Source organism: Notothenia rossii (assembly GCF_949606895.1).
Source record: "Notothenia rossii genome assembly, chromosome: 4".
NCBI lineage: Eukaryota > Metazoa > Chordata > Actinopteri > Perciformes > Nototheniidae > Notothenia > Notothenia rossii.
Window position 1 is genome coordinate 7,004,576 of NC_136902.1, and position 23,946 is coordinate 7,028,521.

At 46.3% G+C, this 23,946-nt stretch overlaps 1 protein-coding gene across 1 annotated transcript; it reads right to left on the minus strand.

Annotated features, from left to right (window-relative positions):
• LOC307037401 (secretory phospholipase A2 receptor-like) lies at positions 1 to 4,105 on the minus strand. The gene is made up of 5 exons (XM_079678250.1): positions 3,960 to 4,105; positions 2,035 to 2,251; positions 1,090 to 1,431; positions 887 to 984; positions 1 to 423 (listed from the first exon to the last, which is right to left on the minus strand). The coding sequence occupies exons 1-5, from the start codon at positions 4,065 to 4,067 to the stop codon at positions 301 to 303; spliced, it is 888 nt and encodes a 295-aa protein (XP_079534376.1). The 5' UTR covers positions 4,068 to 4,105; the 3' UTR covers positions 1 to 300.
• Positions 4,106 to 23,946: the final 19,841 nt, after the last annotated feature.

A 23,946-nucleotide genomic window follows, 5' to 3' on the forward strand; every position in this document is an offset into this window, starting at 1 on the left:
TTAAATTAAAGGTCATTTTTTTTATTGGTAATTTAATCTTAATCAAAATTCAACTAAAGCCAAACATTTTATTATTATCTCCCACCGGCCAAGCAAACACATTCAATAATAAAAACCCTAAACATATTAAATTCATAACCATATATAACAAGGAAAAGCATTACATTCTCTATCTTCTATCAAAATGATCGTAACTAACTGATTATTCAGATCATTGTTGCAGCTGAATTCTGTAACACGAGGACTTTGAGGAAAGAAATCCACTTTTCTCTGATAAAAATCACACACAGCAATTCAGCTTTAGAACTCATCCGTCTTCTTCTCCTCCTCCTCCTCCTCCTGGAAGACTTGTCCATCCGGCTGCTTCCTCCAGGCCAGTTGGACGTTGTCGTCCAATCCCTGGGCCCTTAGGTTCTTTTTCACCTGAGACACAAAAACTCATGATCATTATGGTTCCAATGAAAACAGATGATGTATCTTTAGTTCACTCATCTGAAATGGTAGCTGTTCCCCTTAGTTCTTCCAGTGTAAAGGCTTACCTCAGGTTATGGAATAGTATTTGTACATGTTCCTAATGCATTTGGTGGCATGTGGCTAAGTTTCTGCTATTTACTTCTGCACATATTTACACGTCTTCTTCCTAAATGCTTGGGTCCTGTTATTTGAGGCCAAAGTATTGAATGTATAATGGATATAGAATTTCATTCATGTTCCTCTTGGTCCATTTCATTCATATTGAAATTCATTTACTGCATTTTCTTTCGTTGAATTCATTATTCTTTAATAGTTATTTATTTGTTTCCTTCCTCTTTCGTCTCTTGTTCTCATGTCATGTGAATTTCCTTTCTGGAGATGATTTTGCATAAAAGTAGAAAACATGATTTACCTCCACCAACATCGCATCCAGAAAAGCGGGGTAGTTCAGATCCACACCGTTTGGTTTCTCCACCCTCACCTTGATCACTTGCATTGAAACAGGCACAGCTAGAAACACAAACAAACTTCATCAGTCACAACGTTTATGGTGTCTTCTTTTTCAACAGACTCAATATCATCACTTGCTTTGACGCAGCTGTGAATTTTACTCACGTCCGTAGCAAATGAATGGTTTCTCCAGTCCACAGTCCAAGTCCTCCCATTTTCCAGAGTTGTCGAAAGCTGCAGCCACACAAACTTTGAGACCTACGTAGTTAGGTTCATTTACTTTCCAGTACTTGAAGGAGGAGTTGCTTCCATCGGACCACTTCCAGGAGTCTCTGTAGAGGCCGATCCAGGCACTATACTGTCCCCCTCCAGACCACAGCTCATCAATCTGCTGGTTCTCTGCCGGGTTTCTCACACTGGCCAGGTCTGTGTGGTGTTCTCTGCAGTAGCTCTGGGCCTCAATCCATGTCATTCTGCTCTCAATGAGGACAAATGTCACACTCGGCCCTGAAAATAGACCCCAGAGAAGCTGAGTAGAGGCACCACGACATACAGCCTGACATCAATGCCACATCTCTTGTGGTATTGATGCCTTTATAATATAACATATTACATTTAAATCCCACACATTTGTACTTTGTAATTTGTAGTTCTGGGGTTTTTCAACACATGAATGTTGGCAAGAAACTTTAGTAGTATCAGTGGAAGAAGTATTCAGATCTTTGAGTAAAAGCACGAGTACAACGATGTGAATATACTGTGTTACAGGTTAAAGCTTCATTCAAATGATATTGATTCTATATTGTTCTTATTCTGTTTAGCACAGATGTATAAGATGTAAAACGTGCCTACAATTCTGAAACAAGTTTGCAAAGAATTGTGTATAAATCATTTCCTTTTACGTTATCTTTGAAATGAAACCATGTGAGAATTTTAGTGAAAAGGGAAATGTCTTTAGTGGAACTGCTAACAAAAGAAAAAAAGTCACAAAGAAAAAAGGTTGTGAACCACTAGTTAGATAAAGACAAATGCATTGTATTTCAGAAGCTTAAAATATGATTTATATATATTTAACTTATTAACTTATTCATTTTAAGTTTATATTCTTACCTTTGACATCAAAGCAGTACACCCAGAGGCGGATATTACAATCTTTATCATACCATTTTCTACTAGAATGAAAAAATGCGCATTGTTCATTGTGCCCGTTGACTGGTCGATTATCACCCCATGGTCTGAACTCCGTCTCCCCCGGTTCGTAGAAGCTTGGGTCTGACATCGACCACTTCCAGGCGTCCCGGTCATCGTGCAGCCCTATCCAGGCTGACTGAAAGCAAGATATTGTGTTATGTCTCGTAAAATATGTTAAGTTAATGTTTTTAGTTCAGTCTTGTATCCTGTTTTATTTTGTAGTAACCTTTCCTTCTTGTTGCAGATTACCTCACTTCCTGCCTTTGTGTGTTTTCCCTCCACTGTGATTGTCGACTCCGCCCTAATTGTCGGCACCTGTTCCCCCTTAGCCTGCCTATATATAGGCCCTTTCTTTCTCACTTCTCTTATTTTTCATTTCCTCGCTCCTCGGTCTCGGTCTCACCGGAAGTTGATTTGTCTGCGCCATCTTGAGTAGCGTCCCAATGGCCTTATTTTTGCCGGAGGAGCGAGGAGCGATAATGGAGGAGCCATAATCGAGGAACCACCAGACCATCCTTCGATGAAATCCTCAGACACTCGCCCCGCCCCCTTACTGTGTATCGCTCACTGATTGGACGATGCAGTGCATGCACTGATCTGATGCTTCTTGACATGAGAGCAGTTTCCCAGCGGAATGAAGAAAATACATGAACCTCACGGGAGTCACTCCTCAGTTTATACCGTGTTTTGTTTCAATTAATGTATCATTTAGTTACAAATATGTGATATATCTGAACAACAAAGTGGTCAAAAATCATTTTATTCATTTATTGGAAACATTTTCATGATCGCTTTTTTCGTTTTACATTTTCATTTATTGTCATTTCCATTCAGTCAGTCATTAAGTGCTATTAAAATGTTAATGTGCTACATATCCACACAAACAAAGTGTGCAATCCAATGAATGTTAATCTGACTGGGTTTTGAGAGATAACATATCTCTTTTTCTTCTCTGAATTATTTTATTTATTTTGTGCTCTAATCAATATTAATCAAACTATTGTTCGTTTATACATTTTAAGAATGGCGTTTATCTTTTTTGAGAATTTGTTCTTATTTTATTTTATTTATTTGGGTCTACAACAGATGATACAAATGTTTGTGTCAGTAAATGTGTACTAACAGAGGCGGGGGTGTGTGTGGAAATAACGGGGAGAGCTGGCTGCTGTCAGACGATCAGCTGTGTAGCGTCATCACAAACGGACGTCGCTTCACGTGACGCTCCGGAGGAAAGGACGTCCCATTGCTCTGCCAGCGTGAAGTCCATGTTTTTTCTGCTAAGAGCCGCGTTTTTGGAATTTACTTTATCCTTTGCATTTTTGATACTATGTTAACCTTTTCCGAGTAAGAGTGTTTTTTTGTTACCTTAACCTGTTACCTCTACGGAGAGCTCACAGTGCCACTTTTTTCAGTAAAGACTTTCTTTTGTACTTTGTCTGTTGAGTCGTGCTTTTGGGTTCATACTGGTTTGCCTAGCCGTGACACATTGTTATAATTATTACACCCTGTTGAAGCTTTTAAAGCTGCTGCTTGAGAAAATGTGTATGTTTAATAAAGAGAACGTTTTTTTTTGCCTTCATGAGACCAGCCTTGGTACGTGGTGATCTAAAGGGAATCCCCTCAAGTCAACATTCATGTACAGCCTTGTTACTCTGAACCTCTTCCACTTTATTACAGGGTTGCTATAGCTTTGGCTTCAAACATTTTCAACTCTGTTTTAATACTCAGGTTCCCATAGGACTTTAAAACAGGTTTAGCTTTCTGTAATAATCTCTCCTTTTTGAATTTGACTCTAAAAGAAATGTAATTCATTTGAATCGAAAGACAGAGAAAAGTGACCTCACTTGTATGTATTGGCCTGCCATGTTGTTCAGCAGCTCCACAACCTCCATGCTGTCTACAGTGGCCAGGTCTGTGTATTTCTCTCTGCAGTATCTCTGGGCTTCAGACATGTTCTTTGCTTCATAAACAAAATGGTACTGACGTTCAGCATGTGAGGAGACAGCGCTCAGCCCTGTAGAGACACACACATTCATTTAGGCTATAACTTACATTTTACTGTAATATGGCGCGTCATTATACCTTTTGACTTATATTTCAAACAATTCACAGTGAAATATGTAGCTTCCAGCTGAACTTCATTTAGTTGTTTTTAAGCAAGTACCTTTCAAACAATATAAAAGGTGTTAAGAATGCAAAACAAGTAATTGTCGAATAGAATCAGAAATGTCTTCTCGTTATTTATCTCCCCACCCCTCAGGTTCACATCAAATAATCAGTAATGACATAAAAAGATATCCAAATAAATAAAACACTTGCCTGCAGCTGCCATGATCAGCAGCAGAACTACGTCCATCGTTGTTTGCTCTCTGACTGCAAGTGGTGTTACAACTGATTGTGTTTCACATGAATGTCTTTGAGCAAGCGATTGTCGTCTGACTTCATGCAAGGTCAGACACAAAACAGATGTTTGCATAGGCAAATTGTTCGGGTTATATTAAATACAGGACCCAGTCGCAGAAAACGACTTGAGAATCAGAATCAGAATTCTGAAGTAGGTTTACACATGAGGAATTGGCTTTGGTTTATGTGGTGCATACAAAGACGAAGAAAGAAGAATATAGCTGAACAAATAAAAAATAAAAATATAACTGTTATAACAGCTATTTTAAAAAAAGGTTTTAAGAAAATATAATCCTCTAAGAAACTGGGTACAGTCAAATAAAACATGAACAATACTATGTACTCTATCCAAAGTGGAGAGCTGTGCTGAAATAAAAGAGGTCATGCAGTGTGCGAAAAAGTACACGTCCCACCGTCCGGGACGTGTTATTTACAATATCGGACAAGTAGATCTTTCAATTGACTTGTCCGGCGGACAAGTGACGTTTTTCGCCCGGATTTATTGTTATATTATTGATAGATTCAGTTTACAAAAGGCAGAACTCATTCGCAAATTGGACGTGTCCGCCATTGTTCGTTTAGAAATGTTAGTTTCGGTTCTGTTTGTCGATTCCTAATGAAATGCATCTCGCCGCTTTCTGTACAGGGGCGGGGCGGGAAGTGTAGCACAGTGGCAGGGTTGGGAAGCAAAACTCGGTTCCGAGTAGGAACAAATAACAATTGTCCGTTCCCGGGATTGATAAGAGTTGTGAGGACAGGAGGCGAAGCCGAGCCCCGCGGACCGCAGCTCCCTCTCTGCTCCGGATCAGCTGATCGCTGCATGGTGCAGCTCAGCGTCTCTCTCTCTCTCTCTCTCTCTCTCTCTCTCTCTCTCTCTCTCTCTCTCTCTCTCTCTCTCTCTCTCTCTCTCTCTCTCTCTCTCTCTCTCTCTCTCTCTCTTTCTACACACAGCGGATTCACTGCCCGTTTAACAGCCTCATCTTTGTCAAACTTTCTTATGTTCTTTCTCTAACACGTAATGAAGGTTATTAGGACTTTTAGCTCCTTTGTTGTTAATATTGACCGCCATTTCCTTTATGAAGTGAAGCAGCCTCCCTGTGTCCTCGCGCTGTAATCATATCCCCGGACCCCCATACTCGGAGGAGCACAGGGATGTCAGTATTGTTTATAAGGCAGGGTATAGAAATTATTGAAATTAAAATACTATCTATTTACTTTTACAAACAGTGAGCAGCTGGGCAGCTGCAGCATGTGTGTTGCAGGACATGTGTAGCGTCTTTGAGTTTTAGAAAAGCGCTAGGCCTATAGGCTATAAATATAATGTATTATTATTATTATTAGGCCTATGTGTTGGACATGTGTGGTTGGACTCTGTCTCACAGGCAGGTTGCAGCATGTGTGTTGCAGGACATGTGTTGGACACACAGATTGTGTGGTTGGACTCTGTCTCACAGGCAGGTTGCAGTGTAACATCAGAGGAGACTGGGCCAATTGTAAATTCTTAAACTGCACCACTTAGAACTAACAAAACAATGCAGAGATTATGTTTATATAATTGTATTCAATAACCGTAATAAATTTAACAGTATGAACTGATTTGTAAATAGGAATACAGATTTGACTTAATGTTTTCATAAATATATTTTTCTCCCAGTTTGTCATGGGACTTATTTTTACCCTCTCAAAGAACCGGAATCGAGAACCGAAAATAACTGGAATCGAAAAGCAGAACCGGAATCGTTAAAATCTAAACGATACCCAGCCCTATGTGTGATGCAGTAAAATCTTACCGCTCACGTGAGCGGTGTCGTAAAAACCGTGGGAAAATGTGAAATACGATGGCGAAGAAGAAGATTCCAGTGGCCCCAATTTGTGTCCATTCTGGACAAGTGAAAATGTATTCGGACAAGTAAATTGCCAAACTCACTTGTCCATGGACAAGTACTCTCTAAACACTTTTTCTCACACTGTCATGTGGAGAAGAAATATGCACCACATTTGTAGGATTCGCACAATGTGCCTTAATGTAATACATAATGTTTTTCTGGGGTGGGTAGAAGTCAGTGTCCGTGGGGGTCCCGGGCCTTGTTGATCAGACCGGTAGCAGAGGGGAGGGAACTGTTCAGGTGGCGAGAGGTTTTGGTCCTGATGGAGCGCAGCCTCCTCTAGAGGGGAGAGGGGTAAACAGTTTGTGTCTGCAGAGCGGATGATACGCTGACACCTTCCTTTGTCCTTATCTGTAGCTGCAGCGTACCAGATGGTGATGGAGGAGGTGAGGATGGACTCGATGATGGTGGTGTAGAAACCATCATCGACTTTGGCAGGTAGAATTTCTTCAGCTGTAGCAGGAAAAACATCTGGTGCAGCTGGGAGAGCTTGTACCGAATGTCCCGCAAAGGGAATGAAGTAACAGATGTATTGTTTAATACTCAGGCAGATGATGAAGAAAGGGTAGCGGAAACCGGTGGCGGTTGGCGATGTGTCATGACCGATGGGAGCCTGGTGTGAAGACTTGTTACAGGTGCAGACAGAGCAGGCAAGCACGAAAACTAGAGAGTCCGCCTCCATGGAAGTCCACTAGAAGTGACGTTTCAGGAGGGATAGGGTCCGATTGATACCCGGGTGGAAGGCAAAGTCGGAAGAGTGGGCGAATACAGCGGTCAGGTACAACAGTTATCCGGACTGTTACCTGGATCTGGCTGGTCTCTCTATGTGTTCCTTACTGAGCTCTCAATCTCCCACATCACAGCGCCCACCACCCTGGCAGTGGGAATTATGGTGTCAGGAACTGTGGAGTCATGATCCACTGCAAACTGCCGGGACAGGGCGCCAGGTTTCTAGAATCGGAACGATAGGTAAAGGTAAAGTTGAATCTGCCAAAAATGAAAGCCCAGCAGTTTTGACAAGAGTTTAATCATTTGGCAGTTTTTATGTAGGCCAGGTTCCTATGGTGTGTGCACACAAGGAATGGATGGAATGGAATTTTATACCTAGGCCCTCTAATAATTTCACAACGATGTCATCACTATCACTGACATGAGCCATCACGAACTAACTTATGCTAATCATAAATCCATTGATCATTAATCTATCGATTAGATTTATGATTCGAAAATTATAAAAGTAGGGTAGACGTGTGGATATTATCCGGACTAATAGTCTATTATTTTGAAGAAAGAACCAAACGGACTTGGAGGAGATTGTCTCCTTTCTGCAGGAGGAAATGGCTGGTTCTGGCCGACTACAAGGCTATCGTTGGTTACATCTACGAGCTGTTCAAAGGGGATTTGTTGTTTCACAAGAAACGATGAGACTTGTAATCAAGGCTTTGGATCCAGAAGGAGTCGAACCATAGCCTTGTAGTGGAATCGAAATGAGCTCCCCATTGAAATCAGGACAGCAGAAAGCTTACACATCTTCCGGCGCAGACTGAAAATTCATCTCTTTCGACTCCACTTCGAGCGATAGAATTACTAACAAAGCACTTATATACTAATAAAGGACTGGCTTATCTAAAGCCAGTCCTTTTTTAGTATATAAGTGCTTTGTTAGTAATTCTTTGTTACTAATTCTTTGTTAGTAATTAACCTAATTAACATGACATGAATAATTTAGCAGACATGACGGGATGTTACAATTTCCTCCTGCAGAAAGGAGACAATCTCCTCCAAGTCCGCTTCTCAAGTCACTTATGAAACTACGACTTTATTCTCGTAACATTACGACTTTATTCTCGAAATCTCTCTGTTTTTTTTTTCTAAGTGTGGCCCTAATACTCCGTCGTAAAATACAATTAAAACAAGTTATTTTGGTAAAACTAATGAAAAATATAACTAAAAATATATTTAAAAAATATATATTTAAAAAGAAAAGTAAAAAAAAAAAAATTAAAATATAATTTTTTAGAATATCTCAGGCCCTCAGAGAGGGCCTAGAGGGCCCTGACGGCTCACCACTGCTCAAGTAAAAGTAGAAAAGTATTGGCATCAGAAAATACTTAAAGTACCAAAAGTAAAAGTACTCATTTGCAGATTGGCCCATTTCAGAAAAATATATATTATATGTTTTGATAATTTTTGATGCATTCAAGTGTTATCAAAGTTGATATTATATCTTACTGTAAGTACAGTACTTGAGCAAATATACTTAGTGACTTCCCACCTCTGTTTACACATTATAGTGTAAATATGGGAGTGACAGTGGTTAACAACTATCTTGTGTTGAGAAAAACAAACAAATATAATTGTAATTTGATCTCCAAATAGAGTTAAAAATTACAACAAATTTGGGTTAAATAACCTACTCTGCAAAAAAAGTTAAATGTACTATGTGGTGTGGACCCATAGACACAAAGTGTTGAAATCAAATCTGAGAGTGTTCATTTGGGTATGCTGATTTTGCTTTGATATAACATTCAAATCACTCTGTTTGCATAATGTAAGAAAGGTCAAAGCAGCACAATGAAACAACCCAGAGGTTAAACCTGGAACAATACGTATGTTCTCTTTGGATGAGATCAACACTGTCAAAATACCACATTAAAAGTAAAATACCTGCATTATGTGATTATAATCAGGAACAGGTACTCAAAGTATCAAAATGAAAGGTAATCAATACTTGCTCCTTAAGTCTATATGTTATGATATAATTTGTATCACCCTGTAATAATTCATTTTGTATTCACAATTAACTGTTAACAGTTCTTTACTATAAAGATGTTTTACAGTAAAACAGCTTTACTTTTGGTTAGAGTTTAACACTGTAAGGATGGTATGATATGCATGCAAAACTAATCTCCATCACAAGACACAGCAGGGCAGGAAGGACACCAGAGCCGTTTCTCAGTCCTCCAATACAGAAATAAAAAGGGTTTTGTTTGAAGATCTGTTTAGCTCGCTAACGTCAGGAGCGTTGTGACTACTAGTGGAGCACGCGCGTGAAATGCGAGCGCTAGCCTCGCAGCGGCGAAACTGAGGCTCTGTGGTAAACTGTGATCAAATGACTCACTAAAAAGAGCCAGAATTCCCATCACTAACGTAAAGAGATAGTATCTATAAGGGATGGCTCAATTCAAAATTGAGTCACCCGAGACCCTAAATCATTAACAAGTTCCTCCCGCATGATTATCAAAACCCTAAGGGGCGAGATCTTGTGTGGAGCCCCAGACCGAGGGCCATTGATGCTCATTTTGTCTTTCTTCTATTCACGAATAATCGCACCAACAGTTGTCTCCTTCTCACCAAGCTGCTTTCTGATGGTCTTGTAGCCAATCCCAGCCTTGTGCAGGTCTACAATCTTGTCCCTGAGGTCCTTAGACAGCTCTTTGGTCTTGCCCATGGTGGAGAGGTTGGAATCTGATTGATTGATTCTGTGAACAGGTGTTTTTTGCACAGGTAACACGTTGATATTAGGAGTACATTCTTAAGGCTGGCGTCATACTGTCCCGAAATTGACACCAGATGGACACACAAATATGGAATTGTGAATTTCGCACGAAGATGGCCCCGAACTTGGTCAACAGCCAAGCAACAGCTAAAGCAAGTACGATGCCTACAGAAGGCCACACGATGACACCCGAACCACACACGAAAAGATGGTCGTAGACTTTACTGATGATTTAGAATGTATCCAGACTCAATGTAAGAGCTTGTGCCTCTTCAGGGGGTGCTAACATTTAAACATACACGTTATTCTTTACTTTCTCCGTCTTTATATTCGGAAGATATTACTTATCTTCGTCATGTTGTTTCCGTAGCAACAACAATTTCCTGTCAACAGCGTAAACTTGCCTTCAAAATAAAAGCATCTAAATAAAAAAGGAAGTTAAAGGTGGGGTATGTAATTTATTTCAGAAACACTTTTTGTTATATTCCATGGAATGCTCTTAACATCCCGATAGCAATGAATATATTAAATGCTTTGACAATAAATACATTAAAAAAATGCCATCTGTGGAAGCCGTCGCGCTGTAAAAAGCACGACCAGTCATTGTAGCCGGCCCGGCTAAAATAACTGGATGGCCTACCTGCCTATCAGCCTTCCATCTGTGCACAAACTTATCTTGTGTCCTCATTGGTCATGAGCGCATTCATGTGTGTTGGAGGAGGGGCTCTGTAAGGAAGTTTGAAGGAAGAGGCAGATTTTTTCCTGTTGTGTATTTTCAAATTCTAGCACACTCGAGCTGGTTTCTCCAAAATTACATACCCCACCTTTAACATAAATTACATTTAAGATATACAACTGCAACGAAAGTAACAAAAACAATGTAATATCCTTTTCAGCTTTACAGAACACAAATTGGGTTATTTACATAATATGTTTACATGATTTGGTTGTGCAATAAAACAACCAGAGAAGCGATCTGCAAGGAAACGTAGCACATCTCATGCTCCTGTTTCACCTGCTTAATACAGGTATCATCACTGCCATTGACTTCGATAGAGCATTTGTGATTAATTGTGATTGAAGCTTTGGGAGTTACACACGCCTCTGCTCTTTAGAGTTGCTCACGACTGACTGAGGAAGATGCTCTGAGGCTGGCTTTTTATATGTCCACGTTACTATGACACATGGGAAACGCTTGAGCTACTCAAATTTGGCTGTTTTCGCCGATACCGTGGTCCCATCTCGATGTCATTGTACTTTAATACGATGACTACACGACGAGGGCTTCACGTAGTCGTGTTGCCTTCCTAAGACAATCGGGCAGCTTCTTGTTTCCTTCGTATTGTCTTCGTGAGGCGAAAAATGCCCGATGGCACGATGATCACACGAAGTAAACGACACGATTTGACAAGATGCCCTCATGATGGCCATACGAAAGGCAAAATGGACACACTAATTCAACACGAAAAGGAACCTTCGTAAGGTATTTTGGCAATTTTTTGGCATGCCAAAGATTTTGCCACCGCTCACGAAGTTGCTGCCGGAGCCTGAGAAACTCCACTGGCGGTCATACGATGGCTTAAGATGCCCTCACGAATGGCCCGATGTTGTTACGATCAGAGCCAAATTTGAACATTTCCTTTATCATGTGTCCAACTTATTTCCCACAACTTAATGCAAATTAATTGATATCTCTTATATGATGTACATTTCTGGATATCCTTTTTTATATTCTGTCTCTTGTTATTAAAATAAACGTACCATTAAAATGATAAACTCTTAATTTCTTTGTAAGTGGTTAAACTTACAAAATCGGCAAGGGATCAAATAATTATTTCCTCCGCTGTATTTGAGTCCGGACAATTGTCACAAACGAGCTGAGAACCAAAATGCAACACACGGGAAACCAGGGATAGTCGGTAACCAGCTTTATTGAAGGCAATAGGCTGGTAGGAGACAAAACGGCGGATAGTAGGCAAAGGGCTGGTCGGGGACAGGCGAGGGTTCCAGGAGAAAGCAAGACGGGAGTCGCAGGTATAAAACGGGTCAGGGAGCAGGCGAGGCAGGCTGGTCAGGGACAGGCGGGGTCGAAACAGGGAGAGCAATCTGGAGGGTAATGCGGGAAAGACTGGCATGCTGCCAAGTACGATCTGGCACTGTGGTGAAAGTGAAGTGGGCCTAAATACTAATGGGGCTGATGGATGTAACAGAGTGAGAGAGAGAGAGACAGGGTGTGACTACCAGGTGACTAAGGAATGTTAATGCAGAAAATAGGTGAGTGAGAAAGCAGACTGTGACAGAACCCCCCCCTTAATGGACGGCTACTTACGTCTAAGGAAATTCTAGCAGAAAAACAAAACAAAAAAAATTAAAGAAGAATCAACAAAAACTCTACAGACACAGGGTGGAAGGTGGGGGTATGGGAAAGATTAGTACTCATCTGAGAATGCTCTCTCGGCCTCTCCCTCCTGGAAATCCTCGTCCTCCTCGACTGATGACGCTTCCCCCTCCTCCTCGACAAAGCCTCTGGTCTGTAGCGGACGAGTGCCCCCTGGCTTAACGCCTGGTTGAGCGTGGGTCCTAGAAGGCTGCACCGGGTAACGCAGGTGGAACTCTCGGATGAGTTGAGGGTTGAGGATATGACGAGCAGGAATCCACTGCCTTTCCTCAGGACCATAGCCCTCCCAGTCCACCAAATATTGAACCCCTCTTCCTCTGCGACGGGAACGGAGTAGACGACGAAGGGTGTAGGTAGGACCCCCATCGATCATTCTAGGGGGTGGTGGTGGAGGGGCGGCGGGAATCATAGGACTCTCCCGGACAGGTTTAATCCTAGAAATGTGGAAGGTGGGATGGATCTTCATGTTCCAGGACAAACTCAGTCGAACCGCTGCAGGGTTAATGACCTTGACAATCTCGAAGGGTCCAATAAACCTGGGCGCTAACTTCTTAGACTCCACCCGAAGGGGAATGTTCTGAGTGGAAAGCCACACCCTCTGGCCTACCTGGTACACAGGTGCCTTGGTGCGTCGGCGGTTCGCTGATGTGGCGTACCGGTTAGCAGACTGAAGCAGAGTTGTTCGAGCCTGCCTCCAAGTCCTCCGACAACGTCTGATGAAAGCCTGGACAGACGGACAGGTAACTTCCTTCTCCAATGCAGAGAACAATGGGGGTTGAAAACCATATGCACACTGAAAAGGGGAAAGACCAGTAACGGAACTGATGAGGGTGTTGTGGGCATACTCCACCCACAGGAGTTGTTTTGACCAGGTCGTTGGATGATCGGAAGCCATGCAGCGGAGAGTGGTCTCCATCTCCTGATTCTTCCGTTCGGTCTGGCCATTGGCCTGTGGGTGGAAACCGGAGGTGAGACTGACCGTCGCCCCGAATAGTTCACAAAACTCCCTCCAAAACACAGAGGTGGACTGGGGCCCCAGGTCAGAAACCATATTAGTCGAAACCAAGGGCGACGTGGGACTGGTAATGGATGAAGGAGGCCAGCTGGCGCTTGGTGAGATGGTTTGTGCCGATTGCACACAGGACAGGCGTTCACAAACTCCCGGGTGTCAGCCTCCAGCGTGGCCCACCAGAACCGTTGCAGGACCATCCCTCTGGTACGCAAGCGAGGACGCCGATCACTCGAGGACGCCGATCACTCGAGGAGCAGGAAGAATAGTGTCCGGAATACCGCAGGTGTCTCCCTCCCTCCCGAACTTCCGGGACAGAGCGTCGGCCTTCACTTTGCGGGAGCCCGGGCGGTAGGAGAGGAAAAAATTAAACCGGGTGAAAAATAACGACCACCTGGCTTGCCGGGAATTCAGTCTTTGTACCGACCTGATGTATTACAGGTTCTTATGGTCGGTCCAAACCTGAAATGGTTGTTCTGTCCCCTCAAGCCATTGTCGCCACTCCTCCAACGTCAACTTGACTGCTAGAAGCTCCCAATTCCCCACGTCATAGTTTCTCTCCGCTGGACTCAATCTCCTCGAAAAGAAAGCACAGGGGTGGAGCTTCTGGTTCTCACCAGAACGTTGCGACAGGATGGCCCCCACCCCTACGTCAGAAGCATCCACCTCCACCACCAACTGACCAGCGGGGTCTGGTACTTGCAGGATAGGAGCCGACGTAAACCGGCCCTTGAAGTCCTGAAAAGGCTCCTCGGCTGCAGGGGACCATCGGAACGTGACCTTTGACGAGGCCAGGACGGTGAGTGGGACGGCCACGGTGCTGTAGCCACGGATGAACCGTCTGTAAAAGTTGGCGAATCCCAGGAAACGCTGCAGCTCCTTCCGGGAATCAGGAACCCACCACGAGGTAACTGCTGAAACCTTAGAGGGATCCATCTCCACACTTCCTTGACCCACGATGTAGCCAAGAAAGGCAACCGAAGAAGTGTGAAACTCGCACTTCTCCGTCTTGACGAACAGCGAGTTCTCCAGAAGTCTCTGGAGGACTATCTGGACTTGGTGGGTGTGTTCTTTGAAAAAATCAAAATGTCGTCCAAATAAACAAAAACATAACGATCCAACATGTCCCGGAGTACGTCGTTCACCAACGCTTGGAAAACTGCAGGGGTGCTGGTAAGTCCAAATGGCATCACCAGGTACTCATAATGTCCCGAAGAGGGGTTGAAGGCGGTCTTCCATTCGTCAACCCTCACAGATTCGAACAAGGTGATAAGCGTTTCGTAGATCCGGCTTAGTGAAGGTTGTAGCCCCCTGTAGTAATTTGAACGCTGAAGAGATGAGTGGCAGGGGATATCGATTCTTCACCATGACGTCGTTTAGACCCCGATAGTCAATGCAGGGTCTCAGGGTCTTGTCCTTCTTCGCCACAAAAAACCCCCTGCTCATGCGGGTGATGTGGAAGGACGAATAATTCCCGCAGCCAGAGAGTCATTGACGTAAGTCTCCATGGACTTCCTCTCCGGTGCAGAAAGCGAGTACAACCAGGCCTTGGGTGGGACTGCGCCTGGATGTAGCTCAATGGCGCAGTCATAGGGCCGATGTAACGGGAGAGATGTCGCCTTAGCCTTGCTAAAAAACCTCCTCAAAGTCCAAATATTCTGCCGGAACCCCTGTGACATCCGGAACCAGGTTCATATCCACAGATAGTTGAGGTGCGGCGGCCTGCTTGAGGCAAACCTGATGACAGGAGGAACTCCAACCTAGGATGGACCCAGTTGCCCAGTCAATGTTCGGGTTGTGGCGGCGGAGCCACGGATAACCCAAAATCAGAGGAATTTGGGGGGACCGTAGCACATGAAACTGGATTGTCTCATGGTGGTTCCCCGACATGAGCATATGGACCGGTGTTGTCTGGTGTGTCACCATTCCCAGCAGGTGACCATCCAAAGCATTAGCCGGTACCGGCTGGAGCAGCCGAACCTGTTGGATGCCCAGCTGTAGTGCGAGCTCCTCGTCAATGATGATGACATCTGATCTGGAGTCGATAAAAACAGCCAGAGCCTGAGATTTGCCTGTCAGGAGGAGTCGAGCATGGCACAAGGGTCTTAGATTGGGGATCAACTCAGAGGTTTGGCCCACCAGTATACTCCCCATTACTGATGAGCTCTGCCTTTTACCGTTCAACGGGAAACCATATGTCCAGCCTGACCACAGTAAAGGCAAAGATTACCTCTTCGATGTAATTCCCCCTCCTCAGAGGTAAGACTGGTACGACCCACTTGCATGGGCTCGACCTCCACGTACCATGAGTCAGAGTAGGAATGGGAATTCTCCGCCGAAACCGGAAGTCGAAATCTCCCGGAAACCGGAAGTTGTTGGTTTCCGGGAGATTTCGTCTGTTGCTCTCCTCTCGGGGTCTGGATTCGTCTGTCAATCCGAGAGGTGAGCTCAATCAACCCATCCAAGGAAGCAGGGAGATCATAGGAAACCAGCTCATCTCTCATATAATCCGCTAATCCTCTCATAAATGCATCACACTGCGCCGGCTCGTTCCAGCTGCTGCGGCTGTTGCTGGTGCGGAAGTCAATAGCGTAATCCACCACCGTGCCGGAACCCCGGCTCAAACTCAGCAGACCTCCGGCAGCGTCGGGATCCAGACGAACGGAACCGAACACCTTCCGCATCTCCGCGGAAAATGCAGCAAAAGAGGCGCAGGCTGGAGTCTGCTGCTCCCACTCTGCAGTTCCCCATAAACGGGCTCTCCCCGTCAGATGATTAACGGTGAAATCTACACGAGCCGCCTCGGAGGCAAAGGTGTGTGGCTGCAGTGAAAACAATATGGAACACTTTGTGAGAAAAGGACTGCATCCCTCAGGCTCACCAGCGTGGCGTTCCGGCGTTCCCACACAAGGCTCCGGAGCGTATCCAGTCGGGCCAGGGGCTGGAGCGAACATCGGAGCTGCGGGCGGAAGGACGGTAGCAGCCATGGTAGCGGCTAGCTGTTGTACGGTGGCGGCCATCTGCTGCATCTGGGAGGTAAGGTAAGCCAGCGTTTGTCCCTGGGTTGAGGTTGCCTGGTGGGTCTCGGTAGCTAAGGTAGCTATCGTGACCTCCTGTCTTTGGATGGCATCCTCAACCCTCTCAAAGCGGTCTCTAGGAGACCCGGTGTTTGCTTGGTCCATTTCTGGCCAGATCGTTCTGTCACAAACGAGCTGAGAACCAAAATGCAATACACGGGAAACCGGGGATAGTCGGTAACCAGCTTTATTGAAGGCAATAGGCTGGTAGGAGACAAAACGGCAGATAGTAGGCAAAGGGCTAGTCGGGGACAGGCGAGGGTTCCAGGAGAAAGCAAGACGGGAGTCGCAGGTACAGAACGGGTTAGGGAATGTTCCGGTATTTGGACAACATTAACATGGGATCACTCCGGTCAATGTACGTACTTCGTCTCACTGGAATATTAATGGCCAGATTGAATACAACATCGACCCAAATTCTCCGGTCAATGACAGGAGAGTTTTGAAAGTGACAAAACACTGTTCCACACATTTAAAAACACTTAATCAATGTTTACCCAGGATCCATGCACCTTTCCTGGCTTGTAAAATGTGGTGATGCGCCCTGGAGGTAGCGGGTAGGCTCTGTGCGTGGTGCTGAACCCCAGCCTGTCTATGTGGAATACAAAAACAAACAAAGACAAACACCTTTAAGGTCACCAGGGTCGTGAGGTTCTGGTTCTGGCGGTGTGCATGGAGGGGTTTAGTCCGAGTGAGGAGTGCTCGAGCGTGGGAGGATGTGTAAGGCAGAGGAGGGTAACAAAAGGTGTGTGCAGGAGCAGGGAGAAAAGAGAAAATAAAAAGACTCAAAGTGTTCCACCTTCCAGCAGCAGCAGCAGCAGCAGCGGGCCCGCGGTGCTGAACCCCAGCCTGTCTATGTGGAGTACAAAAACAAACAAAGACAACACCTTTAAGGTCACCAGGGTCGTGAGGTTCTGGTTCTGGCGGTGTGCATGGAGGGGTTTGACCTGGCTCCCCGACACAATGCACATAGTCTGGAGCAGCGGAGCAGCGGCTGGGCCGTGTTCCCCCTTCTGTCCATTTCCCCATCAGTTTGTTAACGAAGTGGACAGAGGCTGTTTTTTGCCCCTAAAAGTGACTTTTAATGGTGTTTTTTGTATTTAAATGATGGGTCTTATCGTTCTCCAGGGTCCCCGACACAATGAAACTAGTCTGGAGCTCGCTGGGGTCCCGCAAAATGCTTTAATCACGATTTTGTCCTTTTCCCCATCAGTTTGTTAACGAAGTGGACAGAGGCTGTTTTTTGCCCCTAAAAGTGACTTTTAATGGTGTTTTTGGCATTTAAATGATGGGTCTTATCATTGTGGAGGGTCCCCAAGACAATGCAACTAGTCTGGAGCTCGCTGGGGTCCCGCAAATGCTTTAATCACGATTTGGTCCATTTCCCCATCAGTTTGTTAACGAAGTGGACAGAGGCTGTTTTTTGCCCCTAAAAGTGACTTTTAATGGTGTTTTTTGTATTTACATGATGGGTCTTATCGTTCTCCAGGGTCCCCGACACAATGAAACTAGTCTGGAGCTCGCTGGGGTCCCGCAAAATGCTTTAATCACGATTTGGTCCATTTCCCCATCAGTTTGTTAACGAAGTGGACAGAGGCTGTTTTTTGCCCCTAAAAGTGACTTTTAATGGTGGGTTTTGCATTTAAATGATGGGTATTATCATTGTGGAGGGTCCCCAAGACAATGAAACTAGTCTGGAGCTCGCTGGGGTCCCGCAAAATGCTTTAATCACGATTTTGTCCATTTCCCCATCAGTTTGTTAACGAAGTGGACAGAGGCTGTTTTTTGCCCCTAAAAGTGACTTTTAATGGTGTTTTTTGTATTTAAATGATGGGTCTTATCGTTCTCCAGGGTCCCCGACACAATGAAACTAGTCTGGAGCTCGCTGGGGTCCCGCAAAATGCTTTAATCACGATTTGGTCCATTTCCCCATCAGTTTGTTAACGAAGTGGACAGAGGCTGTTTTTTGCCCCTAAAAGTGACTTTTAATGGTGTTTTTTGTATTTAAATGATGGGTCTTATCGTTCTCCAGGGTCCCCGACACAATGAAACTAGTCTGGAGCTCGCTGGTGTCCCGCAAATGCTTTAATCAGGCGTTTTAACACTTTTCCCCACGAAAACGATTTTTAATCATTTTTTGGGGGCTATATAAATCAAATTCCGGTTAATGCCGAGCACAATCGTACCTTTTACTATTTTAATGTATTTGCATGATATATCTTTGGGCTATAAAAGCGACATGTTTGGATGACTTTGTCAGTTTATGGAGCTTATCCCACAAATCCCGGATGATCCGGGCCAAATTTGGGAGCTCATAGGCAGCCTGCCATAGGCCCCCACCCGTGGAATGAAAAAAAAATGAAAGAAAACGGTCAATTATATGTTAAAATAATCAAAAAATGAACTTTTAAAATTACATGGGAGAGGGGATCTGAAAAATTGGAGAAGGGGAAAAGTGTTCGGCGCTTCGGGACGAAGCCCCGAACACTTTTCCCCTCCCCCGTTGCAAGGTACAACGGAGAGGGGAATCCAGACTTCCCCTCCTCCGTTGTAAAAAACCGTTCATGTTTTACAAGCTACCTTCTGCACGAAATCGGAAACCCGGTTTTTGAGAGGACTCAGAAAAAAAACGGCTGTGTAACTTCATGGAGGAATTCATCCGCTGTATGTGCACTTTGGCTCGGATACATTTTGTTGCCTGGAGACCCCCCAGCATGGTTCTTACCAAACTTAAAGTTTTTGAACTGGGCTCTGGAGGAAGGTGAGGGGAGTTGACAGGGGACTTTATCCGCCTTATGGGGCACTATTCTCGGATACATTTCAACACTTTTAGCCCTTTTTGATGGTTCTCCAAAAAATAACTCTGACTTTTTCAGAGTGTGGAGGAAGGTGAGGGGAGTTGACAGGGGACTTTACCCGCCTTATGGGGCACTATTCTCGGATACATTTCAACACTTTTAGCCCTTTTTGATGGTTCTCCAAAAAATAACTCTGACTTTTTCAGAGTGTGGAGGAAGGTGAGGGGAGTTGACAGGGGACTTTACCCGCCTTATGGGGCACTATTCTCGGATACATTTTTTCATTTTCACCCATTTTTGATGGTTCTCCAAAAAATAACTCTGACTTTTTCAGAGTGTGGAGGAAGGTGAGGGGAGTTGACAGGGGACTTTACCCGCCTTATGGGGCACTATTCTCGGATACATTTCAACACTTTTAGCCCTTTTTGATGGTTCTCCAAAAAATAACTCTGACTTTTTCAGAGTGTGGAGGAAGGTGAGGGGAGTTGACAGGGGACTTTACCCGCCTTATGGGGCACTATTCTCGGATACATTTTTTCATTTTCACCCATTTTTGATGGTTCTCCAAAAAATAACTCTGACTTTTTCAGAGTGTGGAGGAAGGTGAGGGGAGTTGACAGGGGACTTTACCCGCCTTATGGGGCACTATTCTCGGATACATTTCAACACTTTTAGCCCTTTTTGATGGTTCTCCAAAAAATAACTCTGACTTTTTCAGAGTGTGGAGGAAGGTGAGGGGAGTTGACAGGGGACTTTACCCGCCTTATGGGGCACTATTCTCGGATACATTTCAACACTTTTAGCCCTTTTTGATGGTTCTCCAAAAAATAACTCTGACTTTTTCAGAGTGTGGAGGAAGGTGAGGGGAGTTGACAGGGGACTTTACCCGCCTTATGGGGCACTATTCTCGGATACATTTCAACACTTTTAGCCCTTTTTGATGGTTCTCCAAAAAATAACTCTGACTTTTTCAGAGTGTGGAGGAAGGTGAGGGGAGTTGACAGGGGACTTTACCCGCCTTATGGGGCACTATTCTCGGATACATTTTTTCATTTTCACCCATTTTTGATGGTTCTCCAAAAAGACAAGTTAGTCTTTTTTCTTCCCCCTTCCTCTTCTGATTTCTCACTGATCGAATGGCAAACGCGACCCGCCATCGGAGGGCCTCCGCCGGCCCGGCCTCGTGCCGGTGCTCTGGCGGTTGGTTCCTCCGAACTGCGGGTTCGACTCTGATGGCCGGGAGGGACGAGGGAAACGTCGGGGGGGTCTGCTGGAGGCTCCTGCTGGAGTCTTGCGTTCACTGGGACCTGGCTCGAAAAACTCGAAACCCTGACTCCAGTGCGGTGTTGCGGCCATGCGCCTCCGGGTACCAGACTCCCCTGCCTCCTCCGTGTTGCGTGGGCTGCGTGGGGGTAACCCTGCGTGTCCGTTACCCTGCGTGTCTCTTACCTCCCAGGCCGACCGATATGAAGCGTTTCCAAGACGAACCGTCTGACTCAGGGGTCCCACCACAGGTTCCGTAGCGGGGTGGAAGTTCCACCTCCCCTCTTTGCCGCGGAATGCAAAACAAACACCTGTTTCTCTCATCCTCCACTGTGGCATAGCGGCCTTAGTCGGCTGCGGCATTCAGCAATTGGCCTTGCTCCGGGCACAGGACCCTACTTCATCAAACTACCTGTTTGATCCTGCGTAACAACCACATATATGCTTGTCTGCAAAGACATTGATCGAATGGCAAACGTGACCCGCCATCGGAAGGCCTCCGCCGGCCCGGCTTCGTGCCGGTGCTCTGGCGGTCGGTTCTTCCAAACTGCGGGTTTGACTCTGCTCCTGGGAGCACATATGCTTGTCTGCAAAGAGGGACATGCCTGGTCCCGCCCAGGTGTTCTTCTACGGCTAGTGTCCAGCCAGCTGCGGTATCATCAACTTTGACCCGCCATCGGAGGGCCTCCTCCCCGGGTCCAGCTTCCGGTGCTTGGCGGTCGGTTCCTCCAAACTGTGGGATTGACTCTGCTCCTGGGAGCACATATGCTTGTCTGCAAAGAGGGACATGCCTGGTCCCGCCCAGGTGTTCTTCTACGGCTAGTGTCCAGCCAGCTGCGGTATCATCAACTTTGACCCGCCATCGGAGGGCCTCCTCCCCGGGTCCAGCTTCCGGTGCTTGGCGGTCGGTTCCTCCAAACTGTGGGATTGACTCTGCTCCTGGGAGCACATATGCTTGTCTGCAAAGAGGGACATGCCTGGTCCCGCCCAGGTGTTCTTCTACGGCTAGTTTCCAGCCAGCTGCGGTATCATCAACTTTGACCCGCCATCGGAGGGCCTCCTCCCCGGGTCCAGCTTCCGGTGCTTGGCGGTCGGTTCCTCCAAACTGTGGGATTGACTCTGCTCCTGGGAGCACATATGCTTGTCTGCAAAGAGGGACATGCCTGGTCCCGCCCAGGTGTTCTTCTACGGCTAGTGTCCAGCCAGCTGCGGTATCATCAAATTTGACCCGCCATCGGAGGGCCTCCTCCCCGGGTCCAGCTTCCGGTGCTTGGCGGTCGGTTCATCCAAACTACGGGTAATCCTGGAGCGGACATAAACAAAGAATGATATTTTACAGGACATGATGGATATGTGTTTTTTCCAGGCTTTTTGGAAATAAACCAAATGTGATTTTGCAGTGCATGATATAGCTCATTTTACCCATGTGATGTTGTGCAGTACATTACTGAGCTCATTTAACGATATTGGTCTACCAGGTGAAGTGGGATGCTGCCATTTCCCAACTGGTCTCCGGAGGAATATAAGGAGAGTTGACAGGGGACTCTGCCCAGTGCTCATGAACCAAATGAGGGGTGTGTTAGAGGGGAAAGGCTCTGGCTGTTTCTGCAGCCTCTGCATCTACCTTCTCTCCCCACCCCGATACCAGCGCGTGCCTGCTGTAAAAGGCAGGTGCACGGGCTCTCACTTCCACTAACTCTGAGCCTGGCTCCCGAGCAGCACTTTCTCCCCGGCAGTCCGCCAGCAGATGAAAAACACCCACCTCTCCGCCTCTTCCGAGGGACGAGGGAACCGCGCGGGGGGGTCTGCTGGAGGTTCCTGCCGGGTGCTCCGTACTGCGTTTCACCGGGACCTGGCTCGAAAAACTCGGAACTCTGACTCCAGTGCGGTGTGGCGGTCTCGCCCTGGCCGTCCACCGTGCGCCTCCGGGTACCTGACTCCCCTGCCTCCTCCGGGGGCAGGTGCGAGGGGTTCAATGCCTCCTCCCCCCGCTGCGGCGAAAGCCGGAGCGGGACGGAGCGCCCGGAGGTACTGTTACCCCCACGTTTTGTACCCAAAACTGTCTTGTGAGTTCGTGGCAGAACCATGAAACAAAAAACAATCAATGTATCGGACCCATCGCCAGTCGCGTTGGTGCGGAGGTGGGACCATTTTAACCAGGTGGTAACCCAAGTCCTCCCCTTGGTCCGTGTTCCCTGCATTGAAGCATCGGACCCATGGTTGCAATCAGCAGTTGGCTAACGCATATAAACGGAGAAACAGAAAACCATTTAAATAGAATTCATTGTGTGTGTTTTTGGAAGGATGTTGACCGAATGCCCGGTGTGCAGCCTCCGCTATCTGGCTTTGAATAAGCACCTTAAGCACAAACATGCAGTGCGGAACCTGGATGAAAGAGGCATCATTCTTAAAATGGCCAGTGGTAGAATAAATGTTCGGACCAAACCCTGTCCCATCACAGGGTGTTCGTATGCTGGGAGGAAACTACACCGTCATGTAACTCGTGACCACCCTGAGTTCTCCCGAGATGAGGCACATCAGGTCATGGCAAGGCTGAAGCATAGTGTGGCCCTGCAGTTGCTCCATGACCTCCGAGAGACTAATCCCATCATTGGAATGGCTACATCATTGGATATAGACAATGAGGAGGAATACCCGGTGCACCCTCCACCCTTCTCCCCACATACCGAGTGTGACGAAGAGGACTGCATGCAGGTGAGGCTGGACAATGTGGCATTGAGGGCTCAGAAGGATGCCCTCATTGATGAGGTGAAGACCCTGCGCTCCAGGCTAAAACAGGGTCTAAAACCCAGGAAGCAGAATGCCACTGCTGCTCTGCTTGAGGAAGACGAAGAATGTATACGATTTAAGGGCGTAGCAATCCCAAGTACCCCCGACATGAACTCAGTAGCCTCCGGCAGCAATACCCCTCTCAAGACCCCGGTGAAGACTGTCATGCGGTCCATAGAAGCCTCTGCGAGTGAGACCCCCCTCAAGTCTGTGATGCGGTCCCCAGAAGCCTCCGGAAGCAAGACCCCGGTGAAGACTGTCATGCGGTCCGACAAAGCCTCCGGTAGTGAGACCCCGGTGAACACTGTCATGCGGTCCCCAGAAGCCTCCGGAAGCAAGACCCCGGTGAAGACTGTCATGCGGTCCGACAAAGCCTCCGGTAGAGAGACCCCTCTCAAGTCTGTGATGCGGTCCCCAGAAGCCTCCGGAAGCAAGACCCCAGTGAAGACTGTCATGTGGTCCCCAGAAGCCTCCGGTAGTGAGACCCCAGTGAAGACTGTCATGCGGTCCATAGAAGCCTCTGCGAGTGAGATCCCTCTCAAGTCTGTGATGCGGTCCCCAGAAGCCTCCGGAAGCAAGACCCCGATGCAGACTGTCATGCGGTCCGTAGAAGCCTCCTGTAGTGAGACCCCTGTATGCCAGAAGACCCGTGCGTCTGTCTCCAATAAGCTGAAAGCTAATCTGGCTAAGGACTGGCCCTCTTCCCAA

Excerpts from the sequence above, each read along its gene's own strand:
- LOC307037401 (XM_079678250.1), bottom strand. The coding sequence starts at position 4,067 with ATGTCTGAAGCCCAGAGATACTGCAGAGAGAAATACACAGACCTGGCC. Across the intron at positions 2,252-3,959 it reads TGGCAGGCCAATACATACAA|TCAGCCTGGATAGGGCTGCA; the intron begins GTGAGGTCACTT and ends TCTTGCTTTCAG. Across the intron at positions 985-1,089 it reads ACCATTCATTTGCTACGGAC|CTGTGCCTGTTTCAATGCAA; the intron begins GTGAGTAAAATT and ends TTGTGTTTCTAG.